Source organism: Heliconius melpomene, chromosome 6 (assembly GCF_056956725.1).
Source record: "Heliconius melpomene rosina isolate 202511_hmr_F chromosome 6, ASM5695672v1, whole genome shotgun sequence".
NCBI lineage: Eukaryota > Metazoa > Arthropoda > Insecta > Lepidoptera > Nymphalidae > Heliconius > Heliconius melpomene.
In genome coordinates, this window is record NC_140394.1 from 13,038,138 (window position 1) to 13,061,969 (window position 23,832).

Below are 23,832 nucleotides of genomic sequence, written 5' to 3' on the forward strand. Positions count from 1 at the left end.
CGCCCGAATTTGAGTCATTGCGCATTGATAGATGGAATTCAACGCCCTATATTCCCACAATGTAGATCTATCGATATATTAGTGCAATTTGATTGGTTGTTTTTTAGCTTCATATTGCATCCTTCACATAAAAGGCACGAGGAACCTGGGAACCTGGTGTTAGGACACTAAGTAGTAAGTTCACGTAACATATCGTTTACCACTTTTCGCCGATTTCTGAAGGCAATGCGTGCAGAATGGCGGCACTCAACACCACGATTTGCCTCGTTACTAGAACAAGGAAGTTGAAAATATTAAATATTTCATTTTTTCGTTTGGAAATAGGACAAAAAACCAGTCGCGTTTACAGTCGCACGCTCGTGATCCTGCGCCACGAGTGGCCTATTTTGTCATTAATAAAGAAGAAAAGATCTCTCTCTCTCTCTCTCTCTCTTTATATTGGATACGGCGTTTTGTAATTACGAAATATTTCTTCGAGGATATGACCAAATTATCACATATAAGGATATTATGTTTTCAGTTAACGAAATTATATCAAAATTAGTTCAGTATTTTCTTTCTCATTGAACATTTATACCAATAGAATGTTGTACATTTAAAAGATAAAAAATATATAAGTTACGTCCTTTATCAAGGGATTAAAATGATAAAACTAAAATGTTATTGCTCTAATAAAAGATAAAATAAAGATAAAATAAAATAAAGAGTCATAACTTTTCTTATCTCATATCAATTATTATAGTTATCTTAATTTTATTGGGGTTCCTTTTTAATTAGCTTTACACATACAGCACGGTAGGCAGAGGGAACCTGCGTGTTGAGCGGCGCCACGCCTTGTTTAACTAAAGTGGGAAAATTATTTTCATTTTCTGGCAAAACTCTTGCAAATCCAATGTAATAATTTTCCTAAGTAGTAATCGAATTATTATATTAAAGGGAGTTTTATTAATAAAACTTCAAAATTTCCATAATACAATAATATATTTATATATTATTAATAATATATTTTACATACAAAGTTGTAACTATTAAAATATAAAATAAAAATCATTGCTTCTCGCCTTAAAACCTCAGGATCTGAAAAAAATGAAATGTGTTAAAATAAAGGTCATGACAACGAAATTTATTTTAAAAATAAATAAATAATAAGTAAAATAAATTCAAAATAAATATAATTTCCTCACCTCTCTATTAAAGAACACTCCTTTTCCAACCAGTCGTAGTCGTCATTTAAATTCCTTTGCTTCAATATCGGCCCTAGAGTTTCAAAGACGCGTTTGTGATACGCGTTTATGTAATTTAACTGAAACAAAAAAATATAATATAAATGATAAGAAACAAATCACAGAGTTAGAGATCAGTCGTAGCGCAGTGGCACAAGGGTGTGATTGCAAACGCGAAAGGTTGTGAGTTAGATTCCCACTCGAGGAAATGAAATTTTTAATATTTTCATTTTCTTCCATCTGGTGTCGAGACAAAAGCTCGGTGTTGATTTCCGACACTCACCACGCAATGCCCCCAGAATTCGGTGGAAAGTGTAGAACGGAGTATCTTAACACTAGATTCCCTCTGCCGACCCTGCTGTGTGCGGGATATAGCGTGAAGCTAATTTAATTTATGCTTTAATCAATGACTACCTCATTGTAGAATGTGGATATAATTATCGTCTTCGAGAAATATAAAAAAAAAGTATTTATGATATCCTAACGTGTTGCAGTAATAGGGTCTGGCTATCTGGTAAATGCGATGGTCGTGGGATCGATTTCCATGAGAGAGAAAGAAATTTTCATGTCCTCGATCGGTAAATTAAAGAGCACCGTAAAGTTACGTTACTCAATGTGTAACTAGTAGTATGGTCCATGATAAATGCAGCGGGAACGCATGGCTTAAAGACGAGTTCCAAGTTCAAGAGACGCAAGTTCAAATCCCGCTATGTTAAAATGTTTACACGTTTTTTAAACAAGTATATATTATATTTTATGGAAGTGTCGAATAACACATTTAAAATGTTAAAAATATATTTAAAATAATTGTTTTTAATTAAATTTACATTAACATTTAATAAACTTACCTTACCGGTCAATTTCCTTCGTGTGTATGGAAACATACAACGTGACATTGGCGAAATGAATTGTGCTCAACTGGCACGCTCGAAACGCCATATATCGAGAAATCAATCAACTTACCTCAAAACCATTCAATAAGTCCAACTGCATACAAATTCTTTGATTGGGCACTACAGTTAGAGTGTGGAACCCTAACACCCCGCGCCCGTCGAAATCACCCAGCAAGTCTTTTGCCTGAATAAGAAAGAAATATTTTTATTTAAAAACATTATTGAATATAAATATATTTTTTAGTTAATACTGTATCCTCAACACGCAATGGCTTCAGAATTCGACGGAATATGGGGAACGGAAATGTCTTAATGGGAACGGAGTGTTCACTGGACACTAGGTTCCCATGTTTTATGTGCCTACCTTAATCTTAAAATATTTATTTAATTCTAGTCTGTAGTCAGCAAGAACCTAAAATGATATTTTTCTCAATTCTCGAAATTTTTAAAATTGTTATTACAAAATATATAAAAGGACTCGGTTCTAAATTCCGTTACATTAACAAATAGATAAAGGCAGTAATAAAACAAGAGAAAACACTCACTCTCGGATGATCTGTAGATTTAGTGACGTTTATAATTTCAACGAGATCCTCGTGCCTTATGCCGTATTCGCCCACTTTGTAAAAACCTGGCTCTGGAAATGAAACAACAATTATATTTATTTGAAATATTTTTTAGTGCAATACCACAATTAAAAGTTATTTGAGGCCAGCTGTGGCACAGGGGTCCGAGGTATGATTGTAAACGACATTGGTTATGGATTTGATTCCCATCCGAGGAAATGAAATATTTAATATTTTCCTTTCTTCGCTCTGGTCTCGAGGCAAAAAAAACCGCGGCGTTGAATCCATAATTCAGTCATAATTTCCTCACCATTACTCAAAATCTGTCCCTCTTTCAGACCAGGGTCATGAGGGTACGGCCTCCAGGACACCCCCGAGGGACCCTCGTGCACGTTGAGGAAGTGCCCCACGCCGTGGCCGGTGCCGTGCGCGTAATCCTCGCCCGCGTCCCACAGAGACTTGCGCGCTAGCGTGTCTAGGACGTTACCCTAAAAATAAATTTTAAATAATTTTAGCAGTATTTTTGGTAATTGTTAGGAATTTTAATAAAATTATTGAGGTGATCGCGACAAGTTGTGGGTTCGATTACCACTTGCAGAAATGAAATATTTTCCCTGCGCTTGCTCTGGTAACGAGGCAAAACGCCACTCAACACACACGCACACAATGCATCGAGAATTCCGCGAAAATAGAGAATAGAAGAGTCTCAATGGGAACAGAGTATTGAACACTAGATTCCATTAGACCATTAGATAAATGGTGATACACTTATATTATTATTATTATTTTAATCTTCATATAGCAGGATAAGCAGAGAAAAATAATTATAAAATATTCAATCTTATGTAACAGAACCAATCCAAAGAAATCATATTAATATAAATATTATAAATAGAATTTTAACTGGCAAACATCAACTACAATCGATTAACTGTTGGACATGCAGTTCTATCAGCAGGAATAGCAGTTCTGTGGCTTTTCGTATCTTCCATATTTATCAAAGTAAGCAGAGTGAATCTAATATAAGACTTTATGTTCTCCACTTTCAGCCAATTTTTTTCTAAATTGCAACAAAACGCCGCGTTTTTCAATAAATATAAAATATATTATCCCCACTAAAACACAAAACCGTGTTCACTCATTCATTTTCCATCAAAATTACTAAAAATCGGACCTACCTTAACACCCTTAGGAAATAATGCCGATCCCACCGCTATTTGTCCTTTCAGCACTCTAGTGAAGGAATCCCGTTGGCTAGAGGTGGGATTACCCATGTGTCTGGTGCGCGTAATGTCTGTTGTCCCATCCCTATCAAAAAAAAAGTCAATGTATCCGTACGACCTTTACGGGCGGAATATTTTCATACGGCTTGTTTTTTATTTCTGATTCTTTTTTCATTATTCTAAAAAATAACTAAATCCAAAAAAACTGCATTCAGAACACATTGGCCGCCGGAGACGAACAAGAACATATCGTTGGACCTAAATTCCCGTTGCTTTCCGTCTTTCCATGAATTATAGAGCAATTTAATTTTAAAAATGGGCAACGGAGTATATGCGGGATACGACGTGAAGCTGATTAATTAAAAAAATGTTTTTGACATATACAAATACAAAAAATAAAGAAATATTTTTATATAATTTCTAGTTTTTCAAATCAAAATTTTCCTGTGATTCTGAAAAAACGAATTCCAACGGAATTCAGAGCACTCACATATATTGTCCGCCTGAGTCCAACAAGAACATATCGTTGGACTTAATTTCCCGTTGCTTCCCGTCTCTCGATGGACTATAGTGTATTATGGCACCATTTTCCCCCGCCCCCGGGATAGTTTCGAAAGATGGCCCCATGAATAGGTTTTCGTCCCTTAAAAAGGAAGAAAAAAATATATTAATAGAAATTATCGCCCATTTAAAAAAAAAGTACAATAGCGGGATTTAACACCACAATAAATCTAACTAGATAAAAGAAATTAAAACATGGCTTCCTCTGACTGGGATCGTACCGATAACCATAGAGTACATCACACTTTAAATGAGCCCATTTTGTTTATTATATATCATTCGTTTCATATATTAAGGATATTAAAAAGGTTATTAGGTTAATTTAAAGAAAATTTATGTAATATTTTTTTTTATAATTTAAATAATTAATTAATTGACGCAAAAAAGTAAATAATATAAAAAAAATAATTTAAACAAATATATTCAAATAAAAAGTACTTGACTTGCAGAAATCCAACAATTTGTCTGCGCTTGGATTTTACATTACAGAAATTTCCATATCATTGAAATAAAAATATATATTTCACTTGCGGGCTTTTCACAGATAGTCCACATTTCATCTATTGTGAAATAAAAATTTCGCTATCACTAAATAAATTAAATAAACAAATATCTCACTTGCGGAATTCCAAAAGTTTGTCCGCCGCTTGGATTTCCGTTACGGAAATTCCGTTATCTATTTGTTCGTGGAGCCATCTGAAGAAGCGGACTACTGCTACACCATCACGTACGTGGCATTGGCGGAATCCCTTGAAAGGAGAATAGTGGGTTCGATTTTAATTTTTTTTTATTTGGATTATATTAATTAGGACCACATGAAAAAAAAAATCATTCCCCTGAATGAGAATCGGGCAAAAATCTTCTAGTACTAACTAGTCTGCAGGACTATTTTTATTTTTTAAAAAGTTGTCGATAAAGATAATTTTTCCTATATAAACAGAAGTAATAGTTAGGAGGAATTGGAATTCCATTCAAGGGTATGATATATTTTTATTTTCTCGCTCTGGAAACAATATTAATCTTATTTAAATAGTTTTATATTTATTTTTCAATAGATACTATATATTTACCTTTAATTCAACATTATTCTTGACTAACTTTTGTAAGGCAACAGGTGAAATTTCAGATATTAAATTTAATGGCTTTTGCAAGACTCCTTCCTGAAACAAAAGTGAAATATTAAAAAAAAATATTTAACTAACAATTACTTTTATATAAATAATAGTTATTATAATAATGTACATAAGAGCAAAAAAAATCATATATAAAGCATTACTTGATTAAATTGAGGTCGGCCTGACACAGTGGCACAACATATATAAGCGTCACGGTTGTGAGTTCGATTTCCATAAGGGATTCCTTGATAACATGGCAAGTGCGTTGAGTTCCTCCAATCAATAATAATGTTTTTAATTTGAGCTTTGCACAAGGAGAGGAACATCATAACACTAGGTTCCCTCTGCCTACCCTGCTATATGCAAGGTACACCTTCAACCTATAAATAAGTATATTCAAGTACAAAAATATATAAAATTCTTACCCCTGAAGCAGCTCTATGTATAGCTTCACTCGCTTCACTAGACAGCCATATTGAATGATCTCCGTCCCCATTTTGTGACAATTCCTTCTACAAAATGAAAGAATTATCTAAAAATATAACCAAATCAAACACGGCATTGCTTGCTTATTTAGGCTTACTGTTATATTACAGACAAATTATATTAAATGTTAATATAAATTGTAGTCTTTGTTATTCTGATGGCATATAACGGTAGTGAATAAATATTTTCTAAAACGAAACCGGCTCACACATTAGTAGGCACTACTTACCGCTAATTCCCTCAACACTTTACAGACATCATCATATTTCATTCCTTCCAAATCCACGCCTTCTTTGGCCATTTTTTCTTTAATTTCTTCGGAAATATCGCCATTGTGCCAAAACAATATAACACGGTTCACAGTTATTATTAGATAAGAGAAAAAAACTGGATTATAATCAATGTCACTACCGCGTAGGTTTAATGTATCTGTGGAATTAAAAGAAAATAACGAAATAAAATACAATCACGCTGTATTTTGATCATGGCAGGCAAGACAGAGGGAACCTGGGGACTATTATACCTCCATTACTATTATTATAGAGTGGGAAGCGGACCCACTTATATTTGAAGTTAAAAATATAATATATTATAAATACTTACAAGCCACTTCATCCAGCGCTGTAATAACAAGAGCTGATGCCTTTTTTTCCACCATTTTTTCCCTCAATTCTTTTATTTTCTGACCTGCGGTTGTACCTAAAAAAAAAATGCTTTTTTGTCTTTAGATCCACGCTACATCCTACAGGGTAGGGAATTATTTAGTGTTAGGATTAATATCCACTCACCAAGTAATTCTCGATTCATTGCGTGTGAGTGGCGAAACTCAACGCTGCGCTCTGCCTCCAAACCAGAGCGAAGAAATGGAAATATAAATTTAAGTAAATATTTTACTTCCTCGAGTGGGGCTCGAACCCACAGCCGTAGCGTTACAGTCACACCCTTGTGTGTCCCTCTGGGCAAAAAAAAAACGGAATTCCGTTAGAAAAATTTCAACGGATTCATAAATATATTTAGTTTTGTTGTTAACGCAGATTATTTTTGTTTTGTTGGTAAAGGTATATAAAAATATATGCCTTTTTAGTGCAAATATTAAAATCACAAAATCTTAATACAGCATTAGTTTTCAACTGCGATTTCGCTCTACAACAAAGAGTTGAGAACATTTGATCACGACATAACTCATGACCAATCTATATCACTGTAAAGTTTCATGAAAAGAAAGATTAGTAGCTTCGTCGTGAATGTGAAACAAACATACATACTAACAAGTTTTCACATACAATATTAGTAGGGTAAAAATTTACATACCAGTATATTCAATAGGTAAATATATAATTTTATTATGTGGTCTTTCTGGCGGAGGTACTTTTAATTCACTTCGAACTTCGTCTACTAAATTTTTTTCTACTGCTATAAGTTTAATTTTAGCCGCCAATAATGCTGTCTGAAATAAGATATATAATATTTAAAATTTATTATGAGGCCGATATGGCGCAGAGGCTTCTTCCCCTGCGCCATAGTGCGCGTGCGACTTTAAACGCGACAGGTTGTGAGTTCTATTCCCACTTGCGGGAATAGAATATTTCGTTTTTTCATTTCCTTGTTCAATACTCTGCTTAGGTCCCCTTTGCTTACTCTGCTATAATTATGTGGAATGCAGCGTGAAACTAAACTAACCTGTAATGGTGTCCAATCCTCCCTAGATATAGTTTCGGGGTCGACCCCCACTAAGGAGCCCCCTATAAGATTACTTGCCAGCCATTTTTCCATTGTAGGCGTGTCTGGGAGAGCTGTAAAATAAAAAAATATAACAAACAAAACTAATAGACCATTTTATAATATTCAAAAACGTCGAAGTTATTTGTAAATTTTAACCTTCTTTCATGTAAAATACATATATATATAATGGCAGAACATTTAGGTTCCAAGTTTACGTTAATTCCGTTAGTATTATCCTATATCTTATAAAACAAAGTCGCTTTTCGTGTCTGTCTGTTGTTTCTAACTCTTCTTCTTCTAAGCCACCCAACGGATTTTGATGCGGTTTTCACCATTAGGTCGAGTATTTTTCATAGAAGGTTTATATATAGTTTATTATTTGTACATTCTTATGTAAATTAACATAAATACGATAAATGTGTATAAAGTCCTATCCGTTGAGACACTTTCGCGCATGCGCTGCTTTAATGGTAAGTACTACATGAAAAAAATGTACTGGAGTATTGTTCCTCTTAATAAGATCTACAAAAAAGTCCGCGACGGCATATTCGTATCTTTTAAGAATAACGTGTAGTGATCATTTTTCTGTCTAAAAATAATAATTTCAATATATTTTTTATTGTGAGTCATATTTTTCCATAATGGTATTAATCCATATCCTTTAAAATACTTTATTAATTTTTTATGATAAACGAAGATATAATTTGCTTTTTACACTATTTCGAAATTGCGAATAGTTTTACAGAAAAACGCATTTAATTGTTGACACATCCCGCCGTTGACACATCAGCTGTATGTTACTCAAGTTTCACTTATCCCTTACTCTCAGCATATAAATAAGTATATTAGTTACGTTGGCCATTTAATGTAGATCAAAACTGTCTTTTACTGTTTTTCACTTTAGAAGTTGTTACAATATCAAAAAATCCTTGCTGCGAAACGGCTTATACAAGCGCGTCCGCCGCGCCCGCCTGCCTTACACGCATCGGTGGTTCAGTGGTAGAATGCTCGCCTGCCACGCGGGCGGCCCGGGTTCGATTCCCGGCCGATGCATTCTATTTAATTTTCTTCACAGGCAGCCACGTAGTGCTTGCTTTTCATCAGGGACAGAGTACCCTCTTCCCTACCCAACCGGTGTCGCTGTTATAACAGCATTAACCACAAGCTCGAAAAAAAACCCGCCTGTCTCTATAGCAAAGAAGATTTAGATGCGTTTGCACGTATTGGATAATTGGAGTTGAATGTATTATTTAAGCGCGATATATTTGGTTTCATATTTTTTGTAATAGTTATTATTAGGTAGGTTTTTGTTTATAATTTCGTCCGTTTAAAAATAGTCATTTAACTATCTAAAAATAGTCATTTAAATAAATTTTAATAAGTACTTGAAAAGATTAGTAGCACAGATTTAAAATTGTGTAAAACAATTGAAAAATCTTTATTGAAACTATGAAAATGCGGGTTGCATTAGGGTTTAATTAATTTTCACATTATCTTTAGTGCTTTGCAAATATACATTATATAAATAATCCAGTAGTAAAAGCGGGCGAAGCCGCAAGAGGGTCGCTAGTTTTCTAATAAAATTCAGTACGGTTTCAGGTGTACCTTTTGTAGATGGCTGTGCAGATTTAATTTCAGGATTTTCCTTACTTTTGATTATTTTTTCCCGAAGGAAAAATGTGCAGAAAGGCCATGCGATTAAAAAAGGTTTTTTCACATTCCGGATTGGCACAGAAACCTAATGTCAAGACACACCATGGAGGAATGGCGGAACTCGAACGCTGTATATCACAATCAAAGTCAATTTGAAATTTCAACAATTAATATCTTAATACCCTCAAATGGACCAAAAATATAAAAACCCTTACACTGTTTCATTAAAGTCCATATATTGAGGTCGGCTTCCTTCTCAAATTGTGTATAGTAACGTCCGTCTGTCCATACTAGCGCTTTAGTCATAGTAACTATTGCAGTTCCTGCTGAACCTGTGAAACCCGATATCCACTCTCTACGTGCATCCGTTGGCGATATGTATTCCGACTGAAAATGGAAAAGAACATGTCTGAAAGCTATTGTTTATAGTGACAGAGGGAACCTAGTGTTAGGTCAATTCGTCAGAGGCATTGGTCTATAGTTGAATTGACTAAATTGGTAGGCACCAATGGTGTCCCCGTCATGTACTTACATTATGGGCATCAGCAGTGGGTACAATGTAGGCCGCCAACGCAGAAGGTTGACTTGCCATAAGCGCCCGTAGCGCTGTTAAACGCTGTAACGACATTTTATCTGCAAAAAAAATTACCATCAATAAATGTATTGCATCACAGCTTGTACAACTTGTTCACGTCGTGTATAGTTGTGAGTTGTTACAAGAAAAATGAACTGAACATGAGTTTTGAGTTATATGGCACTTTATCATATCCAGAGGATGTCCTGACTAATATCTGTCCGATATTTGTTTGTGGGCATACGGGTACGCGACCCCGGATCCTCGAGCCGCCACTCTTACATCCTCATCCAGTCCGTAAGAATGGTGTCCCCCCCTCCTCCTTTCCTTAGCCCTCTCCTTCTTCTACCTATGCTACTCCTATTTTCCTCTCCCCACGGTTTTCCCCACAAAGGGGTTTTGGAGGTCAGACGGCAGTCGCTCCAATTAAAAACCGCCAACCGCCACTTAAATGGACCGACAATACAAAATAGTGGGTACGGCTAGGGCGTCGCCGCAAAACGACGCGCAGGCAAATCGCCCTACACCTGCGACAAGTGGGCAAGGGCTACCGTGTCATGTACGGGCACGGCTAAAGACGCTAGTACCCAGAAGGAAACTCCGCTTTGCAACGTGGAATATTGGCTCTCTGACCGGACGATGCAGGGAACTCGCAGATGTACTCATGAGACGTCGGGTCCAGTGTGCTTTCCTCCAGGAAACACGCTGGAAGGGCAATAAGTTCCGTAACATTGGACAGGGTTACCGGCTTATATACACTGGGTCACCTTTAGGTAGAAACGGTGTGGCGGTAGTGCTTTCTGAAGAGCTTCAGAATGGGCTCCTTGAAGTTGACCGTCGCTCCGACCGCTTGATGCGGGTGAGGGTACTGATTGAGGGCGTTACCACAAACTTAATCAGTGCCTATGCTCCCCAGGCGGAATGTAGCGCGGCCGAAAGGGAGACATTTTGGGAGCAATATGAAGGGGTTCTACTTGCTATACCGTCTACCGAAGTAGTCTTAGTTAGGGGGGACTTGAACGGTCACGTTGGTAAGGCTGCTGAGCTGTATGAACGTGTTCACGGGGGTTTTGGGCACGGTCTTCGCAATGCAGAGGGAGAAAATATTCTGAGAACCTGTATTGCGTCTGATCTGGCCATCGTGAATACGTTCTTCCAAAAGAATCCTCAGCACCTTATCACGTATAAGAGCGGGTCCCACTCAACTCAAATTGACTACTTATTGACCAGACGGTGTCATATGGGCAGGGTAACTAACTGTAAGGTCATTCCAGGCGAAAGCCTAACGGCCCAACATCGTCTTCTTGTCATGGACTTTAACGTCACTCCGAAGAAGAAAGTAGCCGAGAAACGTAGCCCTCGGATCAAGTGGTGGTTGCTGAATGGACCAATGCAGACCGACTTCCTGGCAGAGGTGAAAAGTCATAATCTTTCGACTACCACCGAGACTGCTCAGGATGCTTGGGATCGGGCCCAGTCGGCAATCATTGCGGCGGGCAGGCGAGTTCTTGGCCTTTCTAGGGGAGGACGTGTCATCGACAGGGAGACATGGTGGTGGAATGACGAGGTGCAGGAGGTGACTCGTGAAAAGAAGGCTGCCTTTAAGAAGTGGCAGGAATCCAACTCTCCTGAAGACAGACTGGAGTACACAGTAGCTAAACGTGCCAGTAAAAGAGCTGTAGCCAGAGCCCGCAGTAAGAGTTTGTCACCATTGTATGACAAACTTGAAACTGTGGAGGGGCAGAAGCTCATTTACAAACTGGCACGTTCCCGGGATAAAGCGACGCAAGATATCGCAAAATGTCTTTGCGTCAGAGATTCCCAGGGCACGCTACTCTGTAATCATGACTCTGTGAAGGAGAGGTGGAGAAGCTACTTCCAGGAGTTGCTGAATACTCAGCACCCATGCAGTCTTCATCACGACCCACCGCCTAACCTCGGACTTATTGCCCCAATAACCCTTGACGAAACACGTAATTGCCTTCGACGCATGAAGAACGGAAAAGCGGTGGGACCTGACGACATTCCGATCGAAGCGTGGAAATCGTTCTTGGTGTGCTCTCTTGGTGTGCTCATGCTTACTGACCTTTTTAACCATATCTTGAACACTGGTAAGATGCCGCATCAGTGGCGGCTTAGCTTTATTACTCCTATTTACAAAGGAAGGGGCAGTGTTCAAGATTGTGGTAGTTATAGGGGCATTAAGCTTATGTGTCATATCATGAAGCTCTTCGAGCGCATGATCGACCTCAGGCTCCGCCGAGAGTGTACTGTCTCTGCGTCTCAATATGGATTTCAGCCAGGATCGGGCACCATGGACGCCATTTTCGCCCTCAGAACTTTGATGGAGGCATACAGGGAAAAAAGGAGAGCTCTGCATGTGGCCTTTTTAGATCTGCAGAAGGCCTTTGACTGCGTGCCTCGTCAGTGTATCTGGTGGGCATTGCGATCCAAAGGGATCCCTGAGGCCTATATTGAGATTATCAGAGGAATGTACCACGATTCCGCTTCTATGGTTAGGTCTGCTGTTGGCGACACTAGACCCTTCCCGATAACAGTGGGGGTTCACCAGGGCTCGGCTCTTAGTCCGTTCTTATTCAATGTAGTGCTCGATACTGTCTCGGCTCACATCCAGGACCAGCCTCCATGGCTGATGATGTATGCCGACGACATAGCACTCATTGCCGAGAACCGACTGACGCTGGAGCGTAAAGTGAACCTCTGGAAGGGTACGCTTGAGAACGGCGGTCTTAAACTAAATATAATAATAATAATATTCATTTATTTCAAAAAAAATTGTAGTTCATAACAAAAACAGTTTATGACGGTAATAACTACAGTAGTATGACACTGTGTCGCAGTTATTAACGCCCGCCTCATAAGCGTCGTTTCAAAAGATAGATCAAATTTAATTGCATAATTATACATATAAGAAAAATAAAAATTAAAAATTATAAACCATGACCATAAAAAAATAAAATAAAATAAAATAATAATAATAAAGAATTAGAATATTTAGGTAAATTTAGAATGTGTGTAATGTTTATATGTGCTTGTATGTGTGTGTGTGTGTGTATGTGTATATATGTATGCATGTTTGTGTGCGAGTGTGTGTGTATGTATGTATGTACGTATGTATGCATGTATGTATGTATGTATGTATGTATGTATGTATGTATGTATGTATGTATGTATGTATGTATGAGACCTTGCTTGGATAAGTATGCTTAAGGTTAAGGATATGTACAATTAACTTCATTTAGGTGGCTAGGAGATCTTCTGTTTGGTCGTAGTTTAAATTTAATAACCAGTTAGAGAGTTTCATTTTACATTGGTGAGAGTTTAAGGGATATATGGTTATTTTATTATTGATAGCATTGTATAATGTGGGACTGAGATAATAATGATGTCGATTTGAAGAGGCTTTATGACGCAATTCTATTTGACAAATTTTATTAGATCTAGGTTTATTGAGCATAAACTGAGCATCAAAGGAGGTAGCTCGATGCTTTCGTAAAACAGAGCAAAGAACAAACAATTGTCGGACTGTTAACACCTTACATGATTTATATAAATCTTCTGTTGGGAAACGAACAGGTTTGGATAGTATAACTTTAAGTACACATCTTTGGACTCTTTCAAGTGAAAGCAGAGTTGTTTTGATAGCTCCGCCCCATGCCGGTATGCAATAAGTTAGTAATGATTGCACAAGGGCGTAATAAATCATTTTTAGTACTTCTAAGCTAGCGCTAGATCTAAGTTGCTTAAAGATGAATGTTAACTTTCGTATACGAGAAGCTAGAGCTTGTATATGGTTCTTCCAAGAAAGGCTTTCATCGATAAGGACACCAAGATACTTAATACAACAAGATCGGGTTATTTTAGAGCAATTACAGGCTTGATATAATTCATAGGAACATGTATGAGCAGTAATGGAGAACGATTCAGAGGGTAAGGAAAGCTTATAACCAAATGTTATAAATTGAGTTTTATCTAAATTTAATGTTAGCATATTACGTGATAACCAGCTACTAACAATGGAAAAAGCCTTTTCACTATACATAAGTGTGTCAGCCCAAGTACTACCGTAAATAAGCATAGCGGTGTCGTCTGCGTATGAGATGATTTTGCAGTTGGGTATTACTAAATTACAGAGCTCATTAATATATATTAAAAAGAGAGTGGGTCCCAGTACGCTACCCTGGGGTACTCCATATGAAAGATTTGCATCGTCGCTGATATTTCCATTTATAACAACGAATTGCGTTCTGTCAGTCAGATAGCTCTTAAAGAGGTCTAAGGCAATACCTCTGATACCGATACTTTCCAATTTTTTGAAGAGTAGAGGCAGAGACACCGTATCGAAGGCTTTTGAAAGATCTAAGAATATACCAAGAGCCCTCTTTTTGCTGTCAAGTTTTTGTACTACGTTATCCACCAAACTCATGACTGCATCCTCTGTAGATTTACCAGCTCTAAAGCCATATTGGTTAGCCGCAAGCAAATCATATTTATTTAAATAAGAGACTAGTCTTTTGTTGATAAGTTTTTCGAGAATTTTGGAAAGTGTGCTCAACACAGATATGGGTCTGTAATTATTAAGACTATCTTTACTCCCTTTTTTGTGGATTGGGTGAACTACAGCTTTTTTAAAGACTTTAGGGAATTTGCCCTGAGAAAGGCACAGATTACAAACCCAAGTTATTGAAGGAGTAAGAATTTCTGCAGTAGCTTTAAGGATAGAAGACGGTATTTTATCCCACCCCACTGCACAATGGCTTTTGAGACCGTATATAATAGATTTTATTTCAGAATCATTAGTACAATTAATAAACATCGAATTCGGCGTTCTCTGGGATATCACGAAAGGCAGATGTTGCTCTGAAATATCCCTAATACGAACACCGGAAGCCAGTTTTTCGCCTATACTTGCAAAATAATCATTTACGTTATTCACTGCGTTAATTGGATTGTTAGCAATATTTAACAGACTATTTGAAGCCTTAGTGTTATCATTAGTTAGGTTCGTTATTTTTTTAATAACATTCCAAGTTCTTTTCGTATTTTTGTTAGCCTTGTAAAATTCATTCCTCTCGTAATTAGTTTTTATTTTCTTTAATAGATTATTACAGAAATTTTTGTAGCGTGTATAAGTTATTTTGGCAATGGCGTTATTAGGCTCTTTCTTTGTTTTCTTGTAAAGTTTATCTCGGTTTCGAATACAACGGAGTAAACCGGGGGTTATCCATGGTTTTAGAATTCGCTTCCTACATGAAGACAGCCTGGTGCATGTATTATTTTGAATGATGGAGGACAAAGTGGACACCAGTCTCTCAGCCGCTTCTTCTGGATCATTGCTGTTTAAAATATCAGTAAATTCGAGCTTTTCGATAGTACTAATAACAGCAGGTTCATCTACATATGTGACGGAGTTTGCTGTCACATCAGTACATAAAGTTTTGTCCGTATTTTCACAGCAAATGCAAATAGGACAATGGTCAGTAAATGGAGCGTCCAATACATATGTAGCTGAACTTTTATGACTTCTGAAGATTATATGATCTAGACAGTTATCATTTCTAGTGGGAAAAGAGTGAGCTGGTACCAGACCATGTATTGCACAAAGGTTTAAGTACTCGTCCGTACGTGAGTCAGATATTGGACTACGTATATTAATATTGATATCACCTATAATAACCAATGTTTTAAATTTGGTTAATGAAGTCAAAATGTTGTCCAAGCTATGTAAAAAAGTATTAATACACTTATACGAAGGAGGACGATATAGAGCAACAATAACAAATGTCGAAGAAAGAACAATTTGAAGGCAATTTGCCTCCCTAATATTAGGTTCAGTAACTTCGCAATACACATTATTTCTAATATATACAACAACACCGTCATTTTGATTAGTATGACCTGTCATAAAGAAATTGAAGCCTGGCAGTGCTGGTAACACGGAAACCTTACTCAACCAACACTCAGAAAGCACCAAGATATCAACTTGGAAACTAATTCTCTTTAGCAAAAGCAAGAGTGAGTCAAAGTTACAGCTTATGCTACGTATGTTAACGTGAAAGATCTTTATTCCATTTGTATATTGTAAAAATTGGTCACATTGCTCAGGGGAACAAAGCTGAGAGTGAGATGTTAAAGTTTCCTCAAAATCATCAATAATATTTTCGACCACCATTGTTTAATTTGGCATAAACACAGGTTCAATATAACACATCTTAGAGTTTCTGGTCATACTTCTGCTGCTCCTCATTATGTTAGTAGGAGTAATTAACAATAGTCTAATATTTACTGGTAAATTATCGCAACACAAACTAGCTAAGACCCTGAAGCTTTCGAGACTATAAATTAACGATATATGTGTATGTCGTGTATTTGTAATAATATAGTTATGTAAATTGTTGTTGAACAGCACGAGTCGCTTACAATAAATTAAACAGATATAATATACATAATTAAAATCAACGAGCATTAAATTATATAAAAATAAATTGAAAAAAACTATACAGTAAACATTATATATTTCACAATTATCTAGTCATTGTTTTGGTATATTTGGTAGATCAGTTTCATTCTTAACAATTATATATCTCTCTCCTTCTTTTTTCCTTAATAATATCTTGCCATTAGAAATCCAGCAATGGGTGTAGTTATTCAACTTGGCAAAGTCTCGTGCAAGAAAGAAAAGCCTTTTCATTTTTGGTGTCAGACTCTCCGATATAAACACTGGTTTGGAAGGTCCTGGTAACTTCAATTTGTCAGTTGTTAATCTGTTGTTCTCTCGGTTGCTCTTTCTGAACATTTGGATGATCTTCTCCTTCATAATTACCCCCATGAAATCAACTAAGACAGTGCGATTTGCTGCGTCACGTGAATTGACACGAAATACGTCCTTAATTTCATGTGGCTTAATGGGAACATTCAAACTGTTACCTACCGAGATAACAGTATTAAGCAATTTGTCTTTCGTTTCAGAAGGCACTGTAGGAATATTTTTTATTTCTATGCAGGTAGACCTCGACAAACGCTCGTAATTTTCTATTCTGGTTTCCAGCAATTGTATCTGAAGAAGATTCTGTTGTCTTTCCTTCTCTAATTTGTCCAACTGTGTGATGACGGAGTCGTATTTTTGTGATAGAAATGTGTCGAAGACAGAGTACATGGCCTGCGGGAGCCGGGACTCGAGCACCATCCTTATAGGTCCTGAGCCAGCCGTTAAGTCGGAGAAGTTCAGGTACCTTGGATCCGTTATGCACGATTCTGGAGGCATCGACCACGATGTACATGGCCGGATAAGCGCTGCCTGGGCCAAATGGCGGGAGGTCACTGGTGTGGTCTGCGACCGCAGAATACCGCCCAAGCTCAAGGGGCTGATATACAAGAGCATCGTCCGACCGGTTCTTTTATACGGCAGCGAATGTTGGCCAGCACTATCTCGGCATACTCAGGAGCTTCACGTCACGGAAATGAAGATGCTGAGGTGGATGTGCGGCGTAACGCGGTCTGACCGCATACGCAACACATTCATTCGAGGTAGTCTTGGGGTCCGTGACGTAGCGGATAAGCTCCAAGAGCGTCGCTTGAGATGGTTTGGCCACGTTACGCGCCGGCCTAAGAACTATGTCGGATGTCGTGATGCAGGACATGAGAGCCAATGGTCTAACCACCGAGGACGCAAAAGATCGTGCAAAGTGGAGTAGTTTGACTAGGAAGGCAGACCCTGGCAATAGCCGGGATTAATGCCAGGAAGAAGAAGATGGCACTTTATCATTAAAACCTTATTTATTACCTATTGTTTTACAAAAAATATTAATTTTTTTAATGGACAATCTATCTATATCAAGTTTTTAACTGGGGCTTCGCCCGTGTGGTTAAATTATAATGACTGGGAATTGTGTATGACATATAAAACATCCTAATAGTCAGGAGTACTTTCGCCCGCAGGTATAATGGTTTACAACGTTTACGTATTTGACACAAAAATAATATTTCAATTAGTACTAGTCATTCCTGAGATTAGCGCGTTCAAACAAACAAACAGTTTTCAGTAATGCATTTTGACAAATTTCTTTTTACATTTAGTGTTTGTTTATTTTCATAAATATAAAAGTTATTTGTTAGACTTGATTGCTGTAAAATAAATGTTTTATAGATTTTTTTAAATTTTGGAATTTAGGGTTCCGTACCCAAAGGATAAAGTAAGGGTAAAACGGGACTCGATGGGATTTCGATGTCCGTCCGTCCGTTTGTCTGTCTGTCCATCCGTGTGTCACCAGGCACAACACTAAGGTTCCAAGTTTCCGTTAATTAGGTACGTTAGTATTATTTAAATGTAAATATCTATATAGGTAAATATCCTGTAGTTAACGATAAGGAGAAACACTTAAACACAGGATATTAATTCTACCTACATCTATACAATGTAAACGAGTTAAAAACGTTTTTTTTATTTAAAACTAAAAGCAATATTGTACGTGAGGAATGGAAGTGTCTTAATGGAGAACGGAGTGTCTTAACATTAGATTTCCAGATTCCCTCTGTCTACCCGGCTATGTGTGGGACACAGTGTGAAGCTGAAAAAGAAAACCAATATTGTTTACCACCTACCATTACACAGTGTCCCAAAAAGTGAAGAAAAGAGTGACTTTACAAAAGAAAGAGAAATTACAAAAAAAATAATAATACACACCACACATTTACTATCCTAGACACTTACTTCGCGTTTAGTGTTGAGCCGTTGTTCTACATTTTGATAAGAATATTGATAAAGAAAGATGAAGAGACTTTTATACAAATCTTATCAAGTAATTGAAGTAATTGAGGCCGGTCGTGGCGCAGGAGCTCAAGCGTCCGACTGTAAAGGCAGCGAATGGTTGTGAGTTCGATTTCCAGTCGAGAAAATGAAATATTTAATATTTTTATTTCCTCACTCTGGTAACGAGGCAAAGGACGGTGGAACGGAACCTTAATTAATTTCCTGTGTTATATACGTTTGTTGTATTCTTAGTGTGTAGTTGTGTCCTTCTTGAGGAATAACAGTTTAAAATTAAAGACGGCCACAACTCCAAAAACGTGTAACAATTTGAACGACGAATATAATATATCGCTTCACGGTGTACGACGCATATAGCAGGGTAGACGGTATGTTGAGTGGTAGAACTCAACGACGCCCTTCATCAGAGCAACGAAAAGAAAATATGAAACAATTCAATCCCCCGAGTGGCAATGGAACTCACAACCGCCGGTTATACGCTCAACGGCCTCAATATGTAGATATGTAAAGTTAAAAACTCACTTGTTAGTGTGCTCCTTCGATCCCTTAACTTTGCACCAAAGACATTGACGCTCGATCTGTAATGAAATAATAAATAATAATAATAATAAATGTGTAAACGTGATGGTTAACACAACGCGGCGTCGAGACCCGCCACTCGATACGCAATGAAGTGTCTTAACACTAGGTTCCCTCTGTCTACTACATGGAAAATAGGAAAGTTGCTTATTTTAAAAATTATATCTAAAAATATGAAACAAAAAAATTATCAACATGCATTGAAATCATCTTTACGCCGTATCCCGCATACGAGTATAGTAGGTAAGACAGGCGGCAAAGGGAACCTAATGTAGAGACACTCTCCGTCCATTCTTCGAAACTTTGCGCGTTGAGTAGCGAAACAGTTACAAGTTAACAGTTCCACTGCGACACAATGGCACGACGCCCCTCGCAATGGAACAATATATTAATAATTTAATGATTAAAATCCTGTTATATGATATGATTAAATTATTTTTAAGAATGGCTGCGACTGTACCTACTGGTAAATGGAAATAACTAATTAATAATTTTTAACAAAAACAAAAACCGACTTCTAACAACGAACTAAAAAGTGAAAAATAATTATATAAAGATTTTATAATTTTGAAGTCGGTGCCAAGTAAAACAAATAGGCTTAGTAATTAGATATTGTAGTAAAGGTGTTGCAGCATTAGTTTGACACCGACTTCAAAATTATAAAATCTTTATATAATTATTTTTCACTTTTTAGTTCGTTGTTAGAAGTCGGTTTTTGTTTTTGTTAAAAATTAATTTATTTTACGATTTTTAGTGATGGGTAGATCTTAAAATGATGCTTTTTGCACGAGTGGTGATGGTGGTGGTAGTGGTTGTCAACGAGTGGTTGTGATTGTTCTATGTAAAACTTCATTTAATTAGCTATTATTTTTGTGCAAAGTTACATTTTGGTATATTGACAAGAACAAACATAAAAAGTATTCGGGTGAATTCGGAATCTCCCTTTTTTCAAGTTGGTTGAAAATGAGAACATCCTCTTTTTTGAGATTGGTTGAAAAGAAATGCAACGATCAGGAATCTCACTTCTGACATCAATTTAAAAAGTTTTTGCTTGTAACTATTACAGTATAATTAATTTTTGACCAAAAAAAACAAACTTTCTCAATTTTCTCCGGATTCCATAATCGAAACCTAACCAAACTTTCACTAAATTATCCTTGAAGTGTATCCTTTCAAATAAAAAAAGAATCATCAAAATCGGTTATCGCGACATTGAGTTATTCGGCTATTAGTCGCGCACATGCATAATGCAAATTTAAGACTTATGTGATTTTCTCATGGATACCATTGTCAGACATGGACCAAAAAAAAATGGGACCATTCGGGAAGCTATATCTTTCAAATAAAAAAAAAATTATCAAAATCGGTCCACCCAGTTAAAAGTTATGAGGTAACAAACATAAAAAAAAAATAATAAAAAAAAAAATACAGTCGAATTGATAACCTCCTTTTCTTACAGAAGTCGGTTAAAAAGAGTTTGCGCGCTTATAAATGCCACACGTTGTGGGTTCGATTCCCACAAGAGGCAATTGAAATATTTAATATCTCATTTCCTCGCCCTGGTAACGAGGCAAAGCGCGACATTGAGGGACGCCACTTAATACCCGTTGTCTCCAGAATTCTGCGGAAAGTGAAGAACGGAAGGGTCTTAATGGGAAATGAGCGTATTAATATTTTTTTTATAATAATTGGCAGTTATTTTTAAAGACTTCAACGCAAACAATAATTTATAATAAATGAATCAAAAATACTTTTAAAAAACACTCACTTACATGCATATTAGTAACGTCAAATATATATTAAATTTATAAAACATTTCTTAGCACTGCCATTCACTCAGTAGTAAAAGAACGAGTGAATCAATTTCTATAGCATTGCTTATATTTAAACGTTACTATTTAGCATAATATCCTATAAGTATAAAATTTTCATCACGTAATTTTAGGTGCAGTGACCCCCCCTAGTTTTTAGGATCCCGTAGCCTAAAAGTGCGAGCCCGAGCGCTTACACGTCGTTTCATTTTGTATGAAAATCGCCGATCAAATCAAAACCGATGAGATACTTCCCTTTGAATTACAATAATGAAACACAAACGCCCCCAAACTTTAAGTTTGTCAATTTTTATTAGTTGGATTTCCCTCAAATCCTGGTCCTTAATCATGAATTTGTTACGGAACCCTCCGCTCAAATCGCCCTTCCGATTCGCACTTTAACAATTTTTATTTATATACAATCATTTATCTGCATTTTTAGGTAAACACGGAGAACCTAGAGTTACGACACTTCTTTCTTCTTTTTTACTAATCGGTGTGAATCTTCTAAATACCTTTCAGGATTGTATATTCAGTGATTTGATTGATCTCTGAGTATGTCAGTCACCTTATAGTTCTTAATTCTTATATTCATAGCAAAAATAATTTAAAGATAAAAATTATCTACTCCCTGATGTATGCTGTCATGTTTTAATCTATATACTCGTATATAAAATCGAAAGGTCACTCACTCATCACGAAATCTCAGAAACTACAAGTACTAGGAATCTCAAATTTTGCATAGGAGTTAAGTACTTATAGGACGTAGGTGCTCGCTAAGACGGGAATTTGCAATATTCTTTTTCTAAGGGGTTGTTTTTGGGGTTGAAAGTTTGTATGAAACTTCGTTACTACAAATGCTAGGAGTCTCAAATTTTGCATGGACGTCACTTTTGGGACGTAGGTACTCATGGACAGAAATTAATGATAACGTAGTTCACGCAGGCGAAACCGCGGGCGTGCCGCTAATAGCAGATATTTGTAATAATCTCCCCACAGAGATGCTACATGCTAGCAACTAGCAACAAAAATAAGTTGTAACAAGCATATAAGAATAAAAACCTGATGAGAATGTATGGCTTTGTTGGGCGGTTTCCAAAAGATACAAATCCTGCTAAGTTAAAATTTTTATATGTTTTCTAAAAAGTATTTTTCTTTCCTAAGTGTGGAATAACACTTTAAAATTGTTCTTCAATTCAATCAAATTCTTGTCTTCTCTTCAATCCAATCTTGTTACAATTCCTCTTATATGTAGATTTCCCTATAATTGTAACCTTTTTTAATATTCTTTTAGGATACTTTCTATATGATCATGGTTTCTATCAAAGGTTCAGAGGTTGTCATCAAGCTTCAAGCAAATAGACTGTTCAAGCAATTTCTATCACTCACACAAACACACCATTGATATAACAATATGCAAATTTAATACACTTTAAGACATTTTTGATAATAAAAAAAAAACAGAAAGATTAGAATTTGATTAAGATACGAGATTGTTGACATTCAAACAGTTCAAGGACTATCTATATCTATATTTATACATATTAGGTATAGTAAATTGTAGGACCCAAAACAAAGATTTTTAAAATTTATCTGTGTGTTTGTGCATGGTGATCTCAGAAACGGCTTTATCAATGAAATATAGTTTTCATTATTATTTTTTGACAAACTTTCCTCAACTTTTAGTGTTTGTTTTTATTTCTATTGATTCATTAATAAAAATTGAGTTGGTCGAAACTGTGGTTGCAATTATTATATATTGTATTTAAAATGATAATTTTATTAGAATACAAAAATAATTCAGATTAGCCAATAGAGGCTAGTTGTGGCGCAGGGGCACATGATTGTAAACGCATTGAAATATAACACACAACGATTAAATTTAGCGCGGCATTGTATTCCGCCACTAAACGCGCAATGCCTCCGGAATTCGGCGGAAAGTGGAGAACGGTGTGTCGTAACACTAGGTACCATGCTGTGTGCGGGGGGGATACATCGTGAACCTGATTAGATTTTTAATTTTAGCAAATAAATAATTATTTGAGTAGTTAAAGCAGGCGAAGTCGCGAGTAGGCCGCTAGTAATCAATATAATTTACGATACTCACGCCACACGTAGCAACGACCTGTACTAATGAAATAAATATAACACCTTTTTATTTTTTACAATATGAAAACCGACAGGCAGATATATTTAATAATATATAAACATTATAGAATTCGCGTTTATTTTATAAAATAATTAAATAAACTTACAAGTTTTTTGGTATTCTTTGATAGAAATGTATTTTTTTTGCTGTTCTTTTACCTCATCATCATCTGACTTATTAATTATGTCACTGTCAATAAAGATAGTAAAGCATAAATAGTTTATTATCATTATGTTTATAAATTTTATGATTAATTATTTAATAAACTTAAATATATTGTTATTATTAATTTTAAATTAATTAATTTTGTAGGCGCTTTATTTATTTTGGACATAGTATTTTAAAAATATGTTAATATGCTTTTAAATTAAATTGTTTAATATTATGTTTTATTATCAAACAATTTAATGTGAAAGCTTATCAAAATAATTATTTCACTAAAGATTATTTTAGATTTTACTTAAACTTTTTTTAACACTATGGCAGAAT

The 23,832-nt window shown here is 36.1% G+C and overlaps 1 protein-coding gene and 1 non-coding gene across 5 annotated transcripts; one reads left to right on the forward strand and one right to left on the reverse strand.

Annotated features, from left to right (window-relative positions):
* Nucleotides 1-962: 962 nt before the first annotated feature.
* Nucleotides 963-23,544, reverse strand: LOC146538631 (xaa-Pro aminopeptidase ApepP-like). Of its 4 annotated transcripts, XM_085186264.1 has the most exons (18): nucleotides 23,450-23,544; nucleotides 19,327-19,382; nucleotides 9,975-10,075; nucleotides 9,658-9,829; nucleotides 7,748-7,860; nucleotides 7,379-7,514; nucleotides 6,671-6,766; nucleotides 6,297-6,496; nucleotides 6,007-6,093; nucleotides 5,537-5,626; nucleotides 5,085-5,215; nucleotides 4,396-4,548; nucleotides 3,861-3,990; nucleotides 2,993-3,170; nucleotides 2,662-2,753; nucleotides 2,187-2,300; nucleotides 1,185-1,303; nucleotides 963-1,077 (listed from the first exon to the last, which is right to left on the reverse strand). In XM_085186264.1, exons 3-18 carry the CDS (start codon nucleotides 10,068-10,070, stop codon nucleotides 1,071-1,073), a joined length of 1,914 nt encoding a protein of 637 aa, XP_085042390.1. In that variant the 5' UTR covers nucleotides 10,071-10,075; nucleotides 19,327-19,382; nucleotides 23,450-23,544; the 3' UTR covers nucleotides 963-1,070. The 4 variants fall into 4 exon arrangements, with proteins under 4 accessions (XP_085042390.1, XP_085042391.1, XP_085042389.1 ...); XM_085186265.1 differs by lacking the exons at nucleotides 19,327-19,382; nucleotides 23,450-23,544 and adding an exon at nucleotides 18,748-18,774; XM_085186263.1 differs by lacking the exons at nucleotides 19,327-19,382; nucleotides 23,450-23,544 and adding an exon at nucleotides 18,721-18,745.
* On the forward strand, nucleotides 8,772-8,842 carry TRNAG-GCC (transfer RNA glycine (anticodon GCC)). The gene has a single exon. It is a non-coding gene; the product is annotated as a tRNA-Gly (tRNA).
* Nucleotides 23,545-23,832: the final 288 nt, after the last annotated feature.

What these genes read in the sequence shown, in the direction of transcription:
- LOC146538631 (XM_085186263.1), bottom strand. An exon ending in AGAATAATGTTGAATTAAAG is followed by an intron (nt 5,216 to 5,536) that starts GTAAATATATAG and finishes TCTCCTTTCAAG; the next exon opens with GGATTCCGCCAATGCCACGT. An exon ending in GACTCAGGCGGACAATATAT is followed by an intron (nt 3,991 to 4,395) that starts GTGAGTGCTCTG and finishes TTTTTTTGATAG; the next exon opens with GGATGGGACAACAGACATTA.